The 17,069-nt window shown below is 53.0% G+C and overlaps 7 protein-coding genes across 7 annotated transcripts; 4 read left to right on the top strand and 3 right to left on the bottom strand.

The window, feature by feature from the left end:
• Positions 1-539: 539 nt before the first annotated feature.
• ATEG_03445 (uncharacterized protein) lies at positions 540-2,644 on the top strand (the record flags this gene model as incomplete). The annotated part of the gene is made up of 4 exons (XM_001212623.1): positions 540-750; positions 816-1,798; positions 1,862-2,353; positions 2,432-2,644. The coding sequence occupies 4 exons, from the start codon at positions 540-542 to the stop codon at positions 2,642-2,644; spliced, it is 1,899 nt and encodes a 632-aa protein (XP_001212623.1).
• An 846-nt stretch (positions 2,645-3,490) lies between these two features.
• Positions 3,491-4,499, top strand: ATEG_03444 (uncharacterized protein; the record flags this gene model as incomplete). Its single annotated transcript, XM_001212622.1, has 5 exons — positions 3,491-3,553; positions 3,603-3,744; positions 3,797-4,182; positions 4,241-4,428; positions 4,487-4,499. The coding sequence occupies 5 exons, from the start codon at positions 3,491-3,493 to the stop codon at positions 4,497-4,499; spliced, it is 792 nt and encodes a 263-aa protein (XP_001212622.1).
• Positions 4,500-5,283: 784 nt separating this feature from the next.
• On the bottom strand, positions 5,284-7,705 carry ATEG_03443 (protein TOXD; the record flags this gene model as incomplete). The annotated part of the gene is made up of 4 exons (XM_001212621.1): positions 5,284-6,119; positions 6,185-6,658; positions 6,842-6,944; positions 7,022-7,705. The coding sequence occupies 4 exons, from the start codon at positions 7,703-7,705 to the stop codon at positions 5,284-5,286; spliced, it is 2,097 nt and encodes a 698-aa protein (XP_001212621.1).
• A 787-nt stretch (positions 7,706-8,492) lies between these two features.
• On the bottom strand, positions 8,493-10,231 carry fmqD (FAD-dependent monooxygenase fmqD; the record flags this gene model as incomplete). Its single annotated transcript, XM_001212620.1, has 5 exons — positions 8,493-8,742; positions 8,830-9,206; positions 9,268-9,656; positions 9,717-9,933; positions 9,983-10,231. The coding sequence occupies 5 exons, from the start codon at positions 10,229-10,231 to the stop codon at positions 8,493-8,495; spliced, it is 1,482 nt and encodes a 493-aa protein (XP_001212620.1).
• Positions 10,232-11,281: 1,050 nt separating this feature from the next.
• ATEG_03441 (FAD-dependent monooxygenase) lies at positions 11,282-12,686 on the top strand (the record flags this gene model as incomplete). The annotated part of the gene is made up of 3 exons (XM_001212619.1): positions 11,282-12,365; positions 12,452-12,549; positions 12,657-12,686. The coding sequence occupies 3 exons, from the start codon at positions 11,282-11,284 to the stop codon at positions 12,684-12,686; spliced, it is 1,212 nt and encodes a 403-aa protein (XP_001212619.1).
• An 894-nt stretch (positions 12,687-13,580) lies between these two features.
• ATEG_03440 (zinc-binding alcohol dehydrogenase family protein) lies at positions 13,581-14,562 on the top strand (the record flags this gene model as incomplete). Its single annotated transcript, XM_001212618.1, has 2 exons — positions 13,581-14,451; positions 14,522-14,562. The coding sequence occupies 2 exons, from the start codon at positions 13,581-13,583 to the stop codon at positions 14,560-14,562; spliced, it is 912 nt and encodes a 303-aa protein (XP_001212618.1).
• Positions 14,563-15,121: 559 nt separating this feature from the next.
• On the bottom strand, positions 15,122-16,548 carry ATEG_03439 (uncharacterized protein; the record flags this gene model as incomplete). The annotated part of the gene is made up of 3 exons (XM_001212617.1): positions 15,122-15,640; positions 15,700-16,239; positions 16,300-16,548. The coding sequence occupies 3 exons, from the start codon at positions 16,546-16,548 to the stop codon at positions 15,122-15,124; spliced, it is 1,308 nt and encodes a 435-aa protein (XP_001212617.1).
• Between the last annotated feature and the right edge of the window lie 521 nt (positions 16,549-17,069).

Here is a 17,069-nt window from a genome sequence, read left to right as displayed (position 1 = left end):
CACATGTTGCCGTTAGGCCGGTTCAAATGTGTTGTACCCCTGTTCAACACACCCAATCGTTACGAGCTATGATCCGAGATACGAGATAATCAGAGGTCTGCAAGATAGCGAAGCCACCATACTCTGTTCTCAGGGAGTCAACATGGTGACCACCATCTACAACGTTGAAGAACGAGTAGAAGGACCGCCAGGCGCAGTGAGATAGGATCCTTGTGACACACTGGACAGAATAAGGTGAGGCCGTTGTTGGGAAATCAACTGAGGATCCTTGAAAGGATCCTTCAGGGGCTGATCCTTGATTAGGGTCTTCAGCCAATACGAGGCTCAACCCGACCTAATGCATGTATCTATCTATCTACAGCATTCTATAGCACCTCCTTCCGATGCGGCCTTCTCGCTTCCTCACGTCAGCGCACTGGCGACCCCCTGTTCCCACCAAACATGTAATTCGCGTCGGAAGTGCCGAGAACCAAGGCCTCTATATAGCGACGACCGGGGGCCCATGGGTGACACAAGTCCAATGCATCCTCACAGGCACAATGTCTCCCTCCCTGAACGAACCGGAACGACTGAATCGACAAGCTCAGGGCCTGGCCTGCAATGAGTGCCGAGCAAGGAAACTTCGATGTGATCGTGTGCGGCCAACCTGTGGGACTTGCGAAAGCCTCGGGGTCACTTGCACACCGAACAGTGTTCGCCAGCCGCGGGGGCCTCGAAAGGGCTATTTAAAGACATTGCAATCTCGCATATGTAAGAATCGGACCCCGTCTTTCTTGCTGGTCCTGCCTGAACAAGACTGACTGGCCCCATTCCAGCGGCATTGGAGCGCCAATGGAACGGGCAACAGAAGGCTGCGGGGGGTTCTCCGGGGGAAAGCCCGCCGTGTAGTGAGGGAGGTCAAACTCTTCGAGCAGTTTCCGAGTCTACGTCGGATGGGGTTCATGATGAAGACCACGCGAACGGAGCAAGGCCGCCGAGTTCTCAGTCGTCCATTGAACAGCCGATTCTTCAACCGACCGTGTCGCTAGATGGGATATCGGCGTTGCATGGCTTCGCACCCGTCAACAGCCCCTTTGCCTTTGCTCTGCCCGGGACAGACCCGTCAAAGACGGTAGACCTCTTCTCCCACATGGAATGCTTTCCTTCAATGCCGACAAAGCTCGACCCAAGAGCATATGTTCCACAACAACTCACCCCAAATAGCACTATGTCGAACGGCCAGTTTGATTTGCCCACTGACCTCAGCGTCACGTCAGAATTTCAACTGCCCGAACTGATGAAGGCGGATTTGAGTCACCTGTACTTTGACCGTGTCCACCCTTTTGCCCCGATCCTCAATAAGCGGCGGTACTTTGCACGCGCCGCTCGACCGGTGAGTGAGCAAGGGGCAATGACGTGTCTTCAGCATGCCATGTGGACATTGGCCGCGTGGTTGGGAAGCCAGTTTAAGCACATCCAGAAAGACCTCTATATCTATACGCGGGGGCTGTTAGAGAAATGGGAGCTCAATATGCATCCTGGGAATCCCCCCATCGAGCTAGCCCAGGCACGGCTCTTCCTTGCCATCTATGAGATTATGCAGGTCAATTATGAGCGCGGTTGGCTGAGTGCCGGGCGCTGCTTCCGGCTCATTCAACTGATGAAGCTGCATGAGATCGACGTCCCGGACGGGATCTCCGAGTCCGGCATTTCGTTCGGCGAGATTGAGGAACGGCGACGGACGTTCTGGATGGCGTACTCCCTGGACCGCTTCATTAATCTCATCAATAAGATGCCACTTACCCTCAACGAACAAGTGGTACGCATTGACACGACATCCTGTTTCGACTCCGTTTGTTCGTTTCTGCTGACCGAGTGACAGATTTTCACTCGATTGCCAGCACCAGAAGGCGCGTTCCAACGTGAACGGCCAGTACAGACCCAGTTCCTGTCCGAATTCATGGCTGGTGATGATGATTTGCAGATCGTCTCACCGTTCAGCGCCTGCATCGTAGTCATGACTATCAGCGGTCGCTGCCTGTCACACCAGCAGCAATGTATGGTGGAAAGAGCATACGGGGGCATGCCGCAAGATTTCATCACCCGACATCAATGGCTGGAGGGCATCCTCATGAGCAAAGGCAAAGCGATCGTCGACTGCATCTCCAATGATCTGGATGATGAGCTCACAGATCCGATGCTGCTGTTCACCAACATGGCCGCGCATGCGACGACCCTTCTATTGGGGATGACAATGCAGACTGGCCTGTGTAATTACGAGAGCTTGATCAGCGGGTTCGAAGAGCGCGCCACAGAGGCTGCGCAAAAGATCTTACATTTATGCCAAAGGCTCAATGAGTGTGGATATTTCAAGGTATGAGAACAAGCCCCCTGACTGCGCAATGAGTGATCTGTTGTGCATATCCCTGCTGACCCCAAACTCCATCATCAGGTACATCCATTCACGCCCATCCCTCTTGTCTTCTGTGCCGAATGGGCACAAGGACGGAAGAATCAGAACCCCGCGTTTGAGCCCCTGCATAATTCCATGTTGTGTAGTCTGCGGGATCTCAGTGTAGTCAACATGCTGGCGGAGACGTGTTTGGCCAGGTTGAATGATTCTAACCCGCAGATGGAAACGGATATGTCCAAAAGTCAGAGCTAGCTAGTATAGAAGTTCGGCAATGAAGATATAGACGAAAGTAAAAACTGATCATATCATCATATTGTGTGTAGTAGTGACGCCTAGACTTTGGGGTATGATCATTAACATTCAGACTATCTGATTTCTTTTCCAAGAGGCTATCCATGACCACATGTGCCTCCAAGAGATAACGATTTAATCCCCCATCACGGATTCTTCTAGTCGCCGCACCATCTACCATGTGCGCCGGTATCCAAGTTTAGGACGGACGGAGCAGGTCCTAATGGGCCAAATCCTTCAGGAATCCCGTGCAGAATAATCCTTCGGACTTGGGCTACCTGCAGTGATCCTTCAGATTGTGGGTTTCCGCTGTGTGCTAAATGTATCCACGCCACTTCGGTTAACAACCTACTAATTATCTCTACGGACTCTCTGGTGGTGGGTACGGGTGCACTTCAATGTGCCCTGAGAGACTCCGAGACTCCGAGACTCCGATACGGCAGCAATAGAAAGACATCCACAACCCATCGGTCCTGCAATTCTGATCGTAACACAATAATCGATTACTCCGAAGGACTGTAGTCGACGCGTGTTCTGTTCAGTAATCCTTCATCCAGACTTTGTAGCTCTCGATGCCACCTGAAACCACTTCTGCCAGTCACGACAAGTCCTGTAGACGGACGTGAGAATCATGTTGGAGCCTAGTCTCTGCTCTCATTTTCCTCCTAATAATATTATAGACAAAGATATTACCCCTATCTGTTGCAATACTCTTACGTAGGGTAGTTTGTTCACTACTTGTGTTTCCCGCATATCTCTAAGGCCGCGGCTTGCGATCAGATTGAACACCTTGGGTTCGACGGAGACATGGCGTACATCCAGGCATCCTCCACGCAAGCAGTTGTCGTTCTGCTGTTGGTTCTAGTGCTCGTAAGTCGTACAGCCGACCATCGCCTTGGCTGGGACTGACCATAACTAGACCAAGATCTATCGGGTCTACACCGGCCCTCTCGCACACCTCCCTGGTCCTGCCATCTCCAAATGGACGGGTCTGGTCTTGCAAAAGCACCTATTCGCAGGGAATAGGCCACGCTATGTCCAGAAGCTGCATCAGCTATACGGTAGGCGCTCTCGAGGCACAAATTCGACAGGACTAACCACAGCGGTCGTCAGGGCCCATTGTCCGGATCAGCCCCGACGAACTGGACGTGAGTGACAGTGCCGCAGCCAAGAGTATTCACAGGGTTGCCAGCCGATTCTACAAGGGTCGATTTTACGAGCATATCGGCCACCGCAGTCCCAAGACACTGTTCAGCTCCACGGACCCTCAATTCCATGCATACCGACGTCGGTTGCTGGGTGGTGCTATGTCCGAAACCTCCATTCGCCAGCATGAGCCCACCGTCGCCCAGAAAGTCAAATTATGCGTGGACCAAATGGCCAGGGAAGCCGAACGGCGCGGTTGCATCGATGTCTTCAAGTGGTGGTGTTTTCTCGCCACAGACACAATCGGAGAGCTGAGCTTTGGCGAGTCCTTTCGAATGCTCGAGAAGGGAGAGGTCAGCCTGTCTAAGACACACCGGCCCTTAGTTGCTATAGCTGACACGAACTGTATAGAAAAGTCAGTATTCGCGGGATCTCGAGCTTGTTTCCACCTTGATGATCATCCGGACGACCTTCCCGTTCCTATCTCGGGTCGCTGAGTACGTACCACTACCGTACTTCAAGCAGGCGGCACAGTCGGGCAAGCGCATGTTCGGATACGCGTCAGAATCCATCCAGAGGTACAAGAAGCATGTCGAGATGTATGGGGATGGGGTCAGGCCCACTCTGTTCACCAAGTTGATCACCAAAGGCCACCAGGAAGGGAGTCTGACCGAGGCAGAGATCCGACTGGAAGCAGGCGGATATATAGTCGCTGGCAGCGACACCTCGGCAATCTCATTGACCTACCTGGTCTGGGCGGTTTGCAAGAACCCTCTCATCCGAGACTCGCTAGTTGCTGAAGTTGCGACCCTTCCTGAAGACTTTACGGACGACGATGTGCGCGCTCTACCATATACCCGCCGGGTCATAGACGAGACACTGCGTCTGTATCCGGCAGTGCCTGGGGCATTGCCCAGAGCGGTGCCTCCCGAAGGTGCAACCCTGGTGGATCATTTCATCCCCGGGGGTGTCACGGTCTCTACGCAGGTGTACAGTCTTCATCGAGATCCCAAGATCTTTCCCGATCCTGACCGGTAGGCTTTCTGCACGACAATTTACAGAATGTGAAGGACTAACCCGGTTCAGATTTGACCCTGACCGATGGATTGATCCTACGACAGAGATGAGAGATTCCTTCATGCCGTTTGGTGGCGGATCCCGAAGTAAGTGTCCTGCTCTGCGGTTTGCCTCGCAACTGACGGATTATAGCCTGCATCGGTATGCACCTTGCGCGAATGGAACTCCGCCTTGCAACGGCGCATTTTTTCCGTCGTTTTACCAGTCCGACTGTATCGACGAAGGAAGGATTTACGGACGATGATATGTACCAGCACATGTATTTCCTGGTGTCTCCAAAAGGCCATCGATGCTTGATAGACGTTTGAACATGGGAGAATGGATAAGAAAATCAGTTTGATCTATATGATAGCTATTGACAATGGATTATGTGATTATCAAATCATTCCCAACTGCTTTTTGAAGAGCGTACTGGTCTGCTTCATCATGTCATCAACATCGTAGTCCCAAATCTTTCGACAACGCCAATCAATCTCTGCTGCACATTTCGTATGATCAAGTCCAATATCTGCATTCTGGCCCTCGTAGATCTCACCAATGTGCCTGCTGGTCTCCACCAACCAGTGCGCTCGCTCTAGACGAATAGAATTGTAGGTCTCGAGGGCTTTGCGTAGGACCACCGACTTTGGGATGTCGGCCTTCTCAACATCACTTATCTTCAAATAGTCGTACGCATCGGAAAGAAGCTCCGCAAGAACTGCTGCATCTTCCACAGCAAAACCGGCGCCCGCACCGTGATATGGTGCAGCCGCATGGGCCGCATCCCCGGAGATGCATACGCGGCCGCGGACGAACGTCGGTGCCGGGTAGTCGTACGTGTCGAATACAGCCCATCTGCTGAGTTCCTCCGGAAGCATGTCAATGATGGCTCTAACGGTGGAATTGAACCGTTCAAAGGCCTTGACTGCATCGGTCTTGCTGGCGGGCAGGGTGAATTTCTCACCGTCTGGCCACGAGCTGGGATCGGTGACAAAGGCAACAACGTTCAGGAGTTTACCACCGGCCACTGGGAAGGTGAGAGCATGGGCGTCAGGTCCGAGGTACATGTGTCGGGTGTCAGTCTTCTCCTGGCCGAGGGCAGCATAGGCTTTGTCCATGGGAACCAGGCCGCGGAAGGCATATTTGTGGGTATAATGCGGATGGTGAGCAGGTTGATCATCTCCCCCAATGACGAATTGCCGCACTTTTGATCGAATTCCGTCGCAGCCGATGACTGTACAGGGTATCAACATACGTAAAGTGACTTGTGAATAGCTTTGATATGTGGATGTGACGTACCAATATGCGCACTTGCTGTACTCCCATCTGAAAACTTCAGCCGCACCTCACTCGCACCATCCTCATCCACAATATCAACCAGGTTTTTCGAGAATCGCACGGTCCCTTGCGGTAGGCTTTTCACCAGCTCGTCGAGGAAGTCGGCCCGCGCGCAGCCCTCGAACCCCCTCTCACCGAGATACATCTTGTGAACCACCGCCTCCTTCTCCAGGCTCCCGTCCATCCAGATGAACCAGTCGGTGCCATTCTGTACCGTGACCCGCTTGAATGCCGCATGAATCTCCGGATCGAGGACTTTCATTGCCCATTCCGCGTTGGGCGTGAAGCCGATGCCAGCCCCGATTTCGCGGAAACTTCGACCGCGTTCGTAGATGATCGGTTTGATGCCACGCTTGAGCAGACCAAGGGCCAGAGTGACGCCGGCGATGCCACCACCGACGATGGCGACATCCAAGTTGCTTGTAGCGTTTTGATCTGGAATGTAGGATCTCATCTTGAGAGGGTAACTAAGTTGACTTGTGCTGAAGTCGGTAATTGCTTGAGGACAATGTATATATCAAAGAGATGTATCTACATCACACCAGAGCAGCAAATTGAGTGCGTTGGCTAAGAACCAACACGAGAATATCCAACGTGACAGTTGGTTAACAATCTCACCTATCGGAGCACGGGGGATCTCAAGGCTCCGTCTATCAGCCCATACATGAAGACTCCGACACTCATCGCCAACTTCATATCCATACATGTTCGGAATCCAGTTCTCCACTCTAGCTCAGTTGATTGCATCCACTACTCAGGAGTATCCTCAATACGATACACCAGCTTCTCTCCACTCACTTGGCCCTCTCTCATAGCCTGGAACCCGTCCAACACTCCCTTGAGCCCGTCCTTGCCGACTCGGGGAGGATGGACTCGAATCTTTCCCTCGGCAACAAGCCCTTCACTCAGCTTCCAGAACATCTTCGCAAACTCCAGATCCTCGGGCCGCGCCTCAAACTTCCTGGTACCCGCAATGCTGAAGTACTCCCCGAAGGCAGTATAGGCCAGGGTATATTTCGCCTCAACATCCTCGCGCTGATGTTTGAGTGGTAAGAGGTAGGAGACTGTACCGCCGTTGGAACCAATCGCTGCTGCGCAAAGCTCGGCGCTGGCACTTGTAGAAACACAGTCCAGGACATGTGCCAGGGTGTTTTGGGTGCAATCTTTGATCTTCTGCACACAGTCCGGATCGCGGTAGTCGAACGATGCGTCGGCACCCAGGGATTTGGCCCAGTCAAAATGGCGCGGAGAGCAGGTCGTGATGATCTGCGAGCACCCGGACAACCGCGCATACTGTATGGCGAGGCTTCCGGTCGCGGTGCTCCCACCGTAGATGAGAATCGGGAAATTTGCTCTGGCGCGAGACCCCGGCAAGGGGAGCCCCAGGGATTGGTACAGGCCCTGGCCCACTGTCGTGATGCCGACACCCAGGGTGCATGCGTCTTCGTCCGGCATACCATCGGGGATCTGAATGATCAGCATGGTACGCCAACAACGTGGTGTGCTTAATGGAAAGAATATACCTTCATCCCTATACCATCCTTCGCTAGGCAGTACTCTGCGTGGCAGCCGGCCTCCGGCTGTACTTCGCTGCCACCATGTGTGAAGCCCGCAACGCGGTCACCTCGCTTCCAGTCGGTCTCAACATTCGATCCGACGCTTTCCACCACGCCAGCGAAGTCGCAGCCGATCGTTGTTCCCGGAGGGGCAACAAAATCAATATGTTTCCTGCCATCAGTGAGTTTTGGCCGAAGAACATCGCATTATGCTTCTCGGACGATACCAATCGGTTGGGTTCAGGGCCACGGCCTTGACTTTCACTAGGAGGTAGTCGTCTCGGATTTGGGGAATTGGCACCTCCCGGACTTCCGCCTGATGGTCTGCGATTGTCTTGATAGCTTTCATTCTTGCGGGCCCTTGTCTTGTATTCCTGTTAGGATATGCCCGCTAGCTCGGTCGGTATGGGAGAGGAACAAATACTTGGAGGACAAACGAGCCGAACGTGAAAGTAATTTATGTGGGTGCAAGTGATAAGGGGAATCAGAGAGCAACAGCTTCGGGGTAACTCTACGGACTGTGGAATGCGTGCACGAATTGGTTCCAATAATCACCCGTTTAGTGCATTACGGAGAAAACATATGGAAACTCCGATACCCACATATATATAAGCACGACTTACACCCTCTCGTATAGCTCGCTTTACACACGTCTGCCAATGTACATTGTAGCACAAGTCCAAACAATTCCGAATCCATCTCAACGCCCTCCTCTAAGCCAGGGGGATGGGGTTGCCCGGCCCAAACTTGCCCTCTGGATCCCACTGTCTCTTCAACTGTACCAGCCTGGGAAGGTTATCCTTGCCATACCACACCTCCGGGCCTTCATCGCCGTGCGCGTAGTTGATATAGGTTTGCAAACTGTCAAATCCACTAGTGGCGACTAGCTGACTGCGCAGCTTCTTGCTGAAGCGGTAGACGTCGGCGTCGTGACGCGGGCCATCATAGTAGTTTTCGAGGATGCTGTGGCTGGGTGTCAGCGGGCACGAAAGGGATATGACGGTTACTCGGGGCTTGTCTCAAAAGTATCACGAGAGGATCGAAACGTACATGAGGGAGCTGAAGTCACGTCCAGGATAGACACCCCGCTTGCTCTCTGGAACCGCGAGAGTCGCCGTCGTGTTGAACCGCTGGACGACAAGGGCGCTAGTGAGCCACGGCCTGGCCTTCATTATCTCCACGTACTGGTTGAACACCTCGATGTAGGTGGAAACAGACGTCTGCTTAGCGCCGACAGACGGATGGTTGTTATACTTTCCGGTGGCACAAACGCTGGCGCCTGTGCCAAAGCCGGAGTTTTGGCTGACCTCGCTCCACGGAAGGGTCGCGTTACGCCACTGCGTGGGGTTCAGAGCAAGCAGTTGATCGATCCATGGCTGGGCGGCTTCTTGGGTCCCGAAGTAGGTCAAGGAGGCAGATGAAGAAGTCTGTAGTTCCAAGAGTTGTGTTAGAATATGAAGTCGGTCGCTTCAAGATGGATACACGCACCGTTCCGGTTGTCTGGCTATAAGAGGCCGACATAGTAAGGCCCATTTCCTTTGGATAGGTCTCACCCCATGATTCCAGCAGCTGCCAGAGCGAGCCATTGACGGAACCAGGGTATGCAAACTCAGCCAGGACCACATTGCCATTATTAGGGGCATCGAAAATCTCGTACGTTGCTGAGGTGATAATACCAAAGTTGGCACCGGCGCCTCGCACCGCCCAAAAGAGGTCGGGATTCTCCTCGTCGGATGCCGTGACAATATCACCGCTGGCAGTGACTAGGCGGACAGACCGCAGGGCATCGATGACTAGACCGTGGAGACCCTGATAGGGGCCTACGCCTGCGCCGATGGTGGCGCCAATCATGTTAACACAGAACGCATTGCCAACAGCTGGAAAAAATGTGTAAGTGCGATGTGCCACACAAATCTATGACTGAAGGCTAGACTTACGAACCATCTTTCCCGCGTTGTATAGGTTGGTTTCAAAGGCAGAAAAGGAGTTTCCAGGGCCGACGGTCAGTGTATTAGCCTCCAGGTCAAGGACGTTCTCTTTGAAGTTTGACAGGTCAATGTTGACGGCGTGCTTCACGGTAGCAAAGCCCGTTTCGCCGCCATGACCACCACCAGTAGCAAGGAAAGTCAGGTTATATTTGTTGGCAGTTCTTATCTGATCCCAATTAGAAGACGCCTGGCAATGGACAAGGTCGTATGCTTACGATGTACTGCACGTCTTCGTCGGTGGCAGGCTTGATGGTCACCGCGAAAGTCGGCTCTGCCCAAGTCGACCAGCGCTGGACTGTGGTGGTATTATAGTCAGGCTGGCCTGGATAGTGGATGCTCGCATTCGCTGACAGTCCGCCACCAAAAATCTTCGAGTAATTCACGCCTCCGCCCCAATTGCCAGACGTCGATGCAGCCGAAGCCACCAATGGCAAGGCAGCAAGAATCACAGTGTTGGAACGCATGGTTCACGATGAGCTGGATGTGAAAGGTCCGAATAAACTGTAGACATGCGGATGTTGGAAACCCGGCGATGCGTTCGCTTTTAGAAGCAAAGCCAGACTCCTTTAAGACGCGCCGTCATCCCGTCCAACGCCTCGTAATCTCACTCATGACTCGCGTGGGCCATCACATCGGACCATGTTGGATGAAGGCATTAAAGTCCGAATTCATCATCTTCCCCGGAAATGAACCTGACAGTGGCACGTCGCATAGCCCCCTGTGGTGGGATCGAATACGGGTCGATGAGAGCCTCTAGCCGGTGGACAGAGGTGGAGGTGATCTAAAAAGGGGGCTGACTACAGGATTCTTCACGAAATTAAAGAGCTGAGGAGCTTAGCATAGCCATTTAGATAGTAATTAGCTGAATACGAGAGTCAAAGCGGTTGTTAGTGTCCTAGTCCACCGGTGGGAGCGAAATATCTCTGGATATCCCCTCGACTCACGCCTCACTTAGGATAATTATTATTCAAGTTCAGCCGGTTCGGTCGCTGATTCGGGCAACTCCCGTCAGGCAATCTCGAATTTAGCCTAGTCTTATCTTGCTGGTGGTGAACAATCTCACTAGTCCATGTGGGTTGAGGCGCCGGAGTTTCTCATACTCCATTTGACAAGACATGGAAGATAAAGTCTTCCGTTTCATAGACCTTACATAGTGAATGATATTTATTTTCTCGGAATAACTCATAATGCGTCCCATATAGAACAGTGTTCATGGATATTTTCCACCGCGCGGTCTATGACCAGTGGTGACTGATTTCCAGAAACACCGACATCCCGAGGCCATAGATGTACATCACACCATGGGTTACTGATCAACAACTACAGGACATCAGGCCACTATGAACTCCCAGGAACGGTATACTGGAGCCACTCCGAGGATTGATTATGGGATCGGTAATCCCTCAGAAAAGCTCTCTTTTCACGGCCTATTGTCCTTTAGTTCGGACTGAATCAAGTTCTAAGATAACAGGCCTCCATATCCAACACACCGATTCCACAATTGCTGTACCATGATGTCTATCTTGAAACTCGTGAAGGGTGTCCTGTACGGAGAAGGGGAACACCATGAGAAGCCCAAGAAAACACATATCGTCATCATCGGTGCAGGTCTCACAGGACTCCTGCTTGCGCAGGGGCTGCGAAAGCTGAACGCGAGACTGGAGGCAGAAGGCCAGTCCGCGCCCTTCACATTCAGTATTCATGAGCGCGACGAATCCTCGTTCTACCGCGGCGGTGGGTTCAGTCTGACCATCCACTGGGCGCTGCAGCAACTCTACGACATTTTGCCGGAGGAACTCTCCGCACGGATTTTCGAGTGCGTGGGCAATCCGGATGCAATCAAAAACGGTCAGATGGGCTCATTTACCTTTCTGAACCTCCGAACTGGAGAGCCCGCGCTCAAAACTACTATTCCTCCCGGTTGGAAGGGAGCGCGCATGTCGCGAGTCAGGTTCCTACAGCTGCTCATGACCGACCTCGATATCCACTACTCGCACCGTCTGTCGCAGATTACGTTTCCCACCGATAATACAGTTCGGGCTCACTTTGAAAATGGTGATCAGGAGACGGGAAATCTCCTCATCGGCGCAGATGGAGCAAATTCCGTCGTGCGCCGGTTTGTGTATGGCGCGGAGAATTCAAAAAACACCCAATTACCCATACGCATGCTCAATTGCCGCTCTGAATATCCTCTCGAAGAGCTGGAGGCTTGTTTGAGGGTCGATCCGCATCTCTTCCATGCCGGGGATCCCGTGCAAGATGGCTATTTTATGTTCGCTTTTCTGGATATGCCGCCGGCGGGGTCGAAGAACGGCAAAGCGGGCGTGCAGCTAACCATTAGCTGGCCCTATGAGTCGGGCTACTTGGGCCAGGAAGCACCGTCCGATCCGCCAACTGAGCTTCCTGAGCAACTAGCATGGTTGAAGCACATGGCCAAACATTGGGCGAATCCCGTGCATGACCTGATCTACGGTATGCCGGATGATAGCATTGTTCGAGTGATCCGTGTGCAAGAGTGGATGCCGAATGATGCGAATCGGCGTCCGACAGACGGACGAATCACCACGGTGGGAGATGCTGCTCACCTAATGACGTCTTGTAAGTGAATGGCAATCACAAATCTCCTAGGATCCTTATTTTGCATAGCTGTTCTCTTTAATCCGCTAACGGAAGATGGATACTAGTTCGTGGAGAGAATGCTAATCACGGCGTCGTTGATGTGGCCAAGCTACTCGCTCTGTTAGCACCCAGTGGAAACAAACCAACTGATTTGAGGGAGGTTGTAAGCATGTACGAAAAAGAGATGGTCCAGCGATCTCGACCAGCAACGGTCAAGGCCCGAGAGGCTTGCCTGGACGCCAATCACTACTCCAAGATAACTTCTGACAGCCCGTTCCTGTCTCGACGGACGATGCTTGACGAGGAGGAAAGAGGACTTTTGAAATAACCTACAAGATATGTGTATCCTGTGTGGACTTTGGACACGTGCAAGGATCTTACATTTAGCTAAAGAATTAGAATTGTCTTTCTGCATACTTTATATCTTCCTGAACATTGTACCGGAAAGTGATGTAGTGACGATGTGAGGATGTGGATTGTGGATCATCATGGTAACCCATACTACCCGCGCCGTGCCTGTTTCAATTCCGAGTGTATGTCCAGAAACAAGCAATTTGCATGGAGGGCTAGAGTGCCAAGGCCGTAGTTGATATCTAGACCTAATGTATAACGTGCTAAATTAATTATTCGACTGCAGGACGGAGTACTCCGTACCGACAGGCGACTTGTGATACTCCGAGCCCTCCCCGGCTGTCTCTACTGTACGTATTCCCCCCACCCGCGGCGCCTAGCGAAGGAGTTAGACCCATGGATGCCCACCCGATATCCACACGGGTCGTGCCGCGGAGTTTCAATCGCTGATTCGGATTTAGAGGCAAATCGCCAGGCTTTAACGCCGGGCCAACGACAAGCATCAGCAAAAGCCTCGTCCCTGTGGTGTCGTTTTGATTCGGCGATAGGGGGGTTGTCCCCATAGTAGCGCGGGAAATTGAGGTCTTGAACCAGGAACAAAGCACTAAAGCGCTTTTAGCATCGGGCTTTAGGGACTTAAGTAGCGAAGGCGTGATTGGCAGCGAGAGCACAAGCAAGTGCCACAATATAAACCGGTGGTGGGACACTTCCTATCTAGACATCTCATCTCACCATCTGTCATCCCTTTCTCCGTTAATGCTTCGCATATTCAGGTTGAAGAGTCTTATCGGCAGCCAACGACTCCCAAAAACAATCACAAAGTCCGTTCGTCCAACATCCACCATGACCGCCGAGCACGATGCCGCCATTCTCCCCAAGCCGGGCGGTCCGTTGGCCGTCGGCAAGCGGGCCACCCCCGAGCCGGGTCCCAACGACGTCCTCATCGAAGTGAAGGCCGTGGCCTTGAACCCCTGTGATTATTACCAGCGGGACTATGGCATGCCACCGGTGCCAATCTACCCTGCGGTCATCGGAGGTGATGCAGCTGGTGTGGTCGCCAAACTCGGCTCGAGTGTCACGGGAGGCCCTGTGCCTGGTCCCGGAAGCCGAGTCATTGCCTTTGCCTCGTCCTTCTACCAGAACGGCTCCCCCGACCACGGAGCTTTCCAAAAATACGCCCTGGCTCAGTCCGAAGCGGTCATTCCCCTTCCCGACAATCTCTCGTTTGAAGAAGGCGCCGTCTTCCCCCTTGCTGTCTTGACGGCTCTAACGGCTTGGACTACGATCGGTATTCCGCTCGATACTCGGTATACCCCTGCGGATAAGCAAGCGGTCCTAATCTGGGGCGCGTCTAGCAGTGTCGGCTCATTCGCCGTCCAGTCAGCCAAGACCCTTGGTTTTACTGTCTACGCTACGGCCAGTCCTAAGCACCATGAGCTAGTTAAGAAGCTCGGAGCTGATGCGGTCTTTGATTATAAAGACAGCGACGTTGTCTCCAAGATTGTCGACGCCGTGAAGAAGGATGGTGTATACTTGCACACGGCGCACTGCGTCGTGGATGGCGCCCTGCAGCCTACGTTAGACATTCTAAAGGAAACTAAGGGGGATGCCTTTGCTAAGGTAGCGCATTCGCCTGTTCTCCCCGAATGCCATCCGACTCTCGATAACACCCAAATTACTTTCAACTTTCCCTCCATGGACGAGGTGGTGCGGAGTAAGCACATCAAGGAGGTCTTCCATGGGTGGCTGCACCCTGGTTTGAAGGATGGGAAAATCGTCCCTAGCCCGAATATCCAAATTGAGGAGGGCGGTCTCGAGGGAATAAACGCAGCCCTAGACAAGCTCAAGGCTGGCGTCAGTGGTACGAAGATTGTTGTGCCAGTTTAAGGGATCGTCTACCTGGTCCATCTGCGTACAGGAGCACTTTTATACAGAATGCAACTGACAAACAGGGTCGTCGTTAGCTTGCAGCTAGTATCTAGAATAAAGTCAATTCAATAGCTGAATTTCTCACGAAGAAATAATAAACCTATCTCGTTGTACAGTAGGGCTTCTACAGTTTTACTTATCGAGTCGATGACCGGCGATATCTACTGTGTGCATAGTTAGCCTTTTGAGATCTCCATCTCGTTGTGCAGATATATCATCATGGTCTCTCTCTGTGTTGTCAATAAAACCTCCGATCATATAGCTTTGCGAGATGTCCGTTCCGGCCCATGATCCACTCAGCCTTCCCTGCGCGATGCTAGTGATGCTAGTGATGCTAATGACATACGGAATTCAGGGTGTCGAATGCCATGCATAGATGGATAGAGACACGACGAAGCAGTTTCATGCCTGGTACTCTATCTACACCGCGTCTACCCCAAGACCCCGACAATGGCCTACGCACTGGCGTTAAATACAATCTCGATAACAGACATAGCAGTCCCCGCAGGAGTAACCACCGCCTTGACCGAATAGCGCGAATCCGCCCGCTTGACCACGTTGATCCAATCCTTCTCAGATCGCTCGGGCGCATTCACCATCGTCATCATCTGCATTGAGCGGATGGTTGATAGACGCTCCAGCCACATGGGCCCAGATTGAGTATTCTCGGGCCCGATAAAATCGGCAATCAGTACCCGCGCGCCGTCTTTGAGAGCTGGCACGAGGTTCTTCAGAATGAGGACGGCGTATTTGTCTGACCAGTCGTGCAGAATCGAGCGCAGAAGGTAGACGTCGGCGTTGGGGTGCGCATTCGGCTGCAGGATATCCTGCGCTTCGAAGCTAATCCGCGACTTGAGCTCATCCGGAACGCCGTCGTGGAAAGACTTGAGGCCCTCGAAGTCTTGGACAACGAATTCCAGGTCCGGGAACGCCTTGGCCAGCTCGATCGATACATGGCCCGCGGAGCCACCCACCTGTGTACGCCCGAGTTAGCCTGATCCAAAAAGCCAGACACACAGTGCACAAAACTTACGTCAATGACCGTAGCTTTCCCCAGCCCTGCCCAGTCAAACGCCGAGTGCAGGTGGTGGTGTGTCTGCGGGTTCCCGGCCGCGCGGCACTTCATGCCCTGGGCAAACCGTCTCTGCCGCCAGCCCTTGTTCTCGCCCTCGCCGTCGTTGGCAATAAAATCCCAGTAGGTCTTGCCAGGGGCGAATCCAAAGGCACGCCCAATGGCCGAGTCGGCGGGCTCTTCGCTGTCCCCGCAGGTTCGCAGGGTCTCCACCAGCTTCGTATCGGCTTTCCAGACCTCATCCAGGTTGAAGGAGACCCAGTCACGGAGGACCGGGTTGCGCAGGAAGGCAGCCGAGGGCCCGGTGTGCGCTACATAGCCGGGACGCGGCTCGCGGAAGATGCGAGAGGTCATGGCATGTCGGAGAATGCGATGCACGCGGTACTCGGGGAACCCGACCTTCTGGGCAATTTCGGCGTAGGACACCTCGCCATGCAGCGGGACAAGCTCGGGGATGTTGAAATCCACAATGACGTGCAGCGCCGCGAGGTCGTGCTTGATCTGGTTGACTCGATTAGCTTCCTGATCGTCCATAGCTATGCTGATCACATTGGGACATACTCCATCTGAGAATGCGGTAATGCAATCTTCGGGTCCAAGCGCCAGATCTCGGATTGCGTTTGCGGATTCGATCAGAGCCATGCGAGCCGCTTGGATCTTCTCGAATTCTTTCCCATGTGGGGGCGCTGGGGGTGCATCGGGGCCAAACGAAGGAGATGGTAGGTTTGCCTCGGCCAAGAGTGTGCTCAAGGTAGATGCCTGCGCCTGGACTTGGTCTGCAAGGCCCTCGAGGGTTATGGTCTTCGTCATCTTGAATGTTATGATTCAGCTGGCGCAGTTGTCGCTGGTACGTTGGATATGGAGGTTTCCCGTTGTCTTGCTTTATAGAGACTCATTCTGTTTCCCATTGTGACTGCATACACTTGGGGCAATCTGTATCAGTAACTGCATGAGCCATTCACCTCCCCGATGGAGCTTACTTCCTACGGTAGCTAAGGAACTTCTTTTGACCGGAGGATGGATAACTCCATGAACAGCTTCGGGTCGACCGCGGGTGTATCTCGAAACTCCGCAGTGTGACGGTAAGAAACTCCGCCGTTGGGGATCTACCATCGACAGAGTACGGCGGACTATCGACTCCACGCGCTGTTGACTTATATCGAGTGCGGACATAGTCTCACATTCGGAACAGCTATCATAGTCCGAAGCTCTCGATCTCACATCTTGTTTCACGATGACGGCGTTCGATTCGGCCCAGTATGAGGATGTCCTGGGGCAGCTCCCGCGGCTCAAAACATATTCGCATCTGCTCTTGGCCTTTCGTCTTCCTG

This window comes from Aspergillus terreus, genomic scaffold (assembly GCF_000149615.1).
Source record: "Aspergillus terreus NIH2624 scaffold_4 genomic scaffold, whole genome shotgun sequence".
Classification (NCBI taxonomy): Eukaryota; Fungi; Ascomycota; class Eurotiomycetes; order Eurotiales; family Aspergillaceae; genus Aspergillus; species Aspergillus terreus.
Note: the sequence above shows the minus strand (reverse complement) of the source record. Positions and strands in the feature narration are given on the sequence as shown.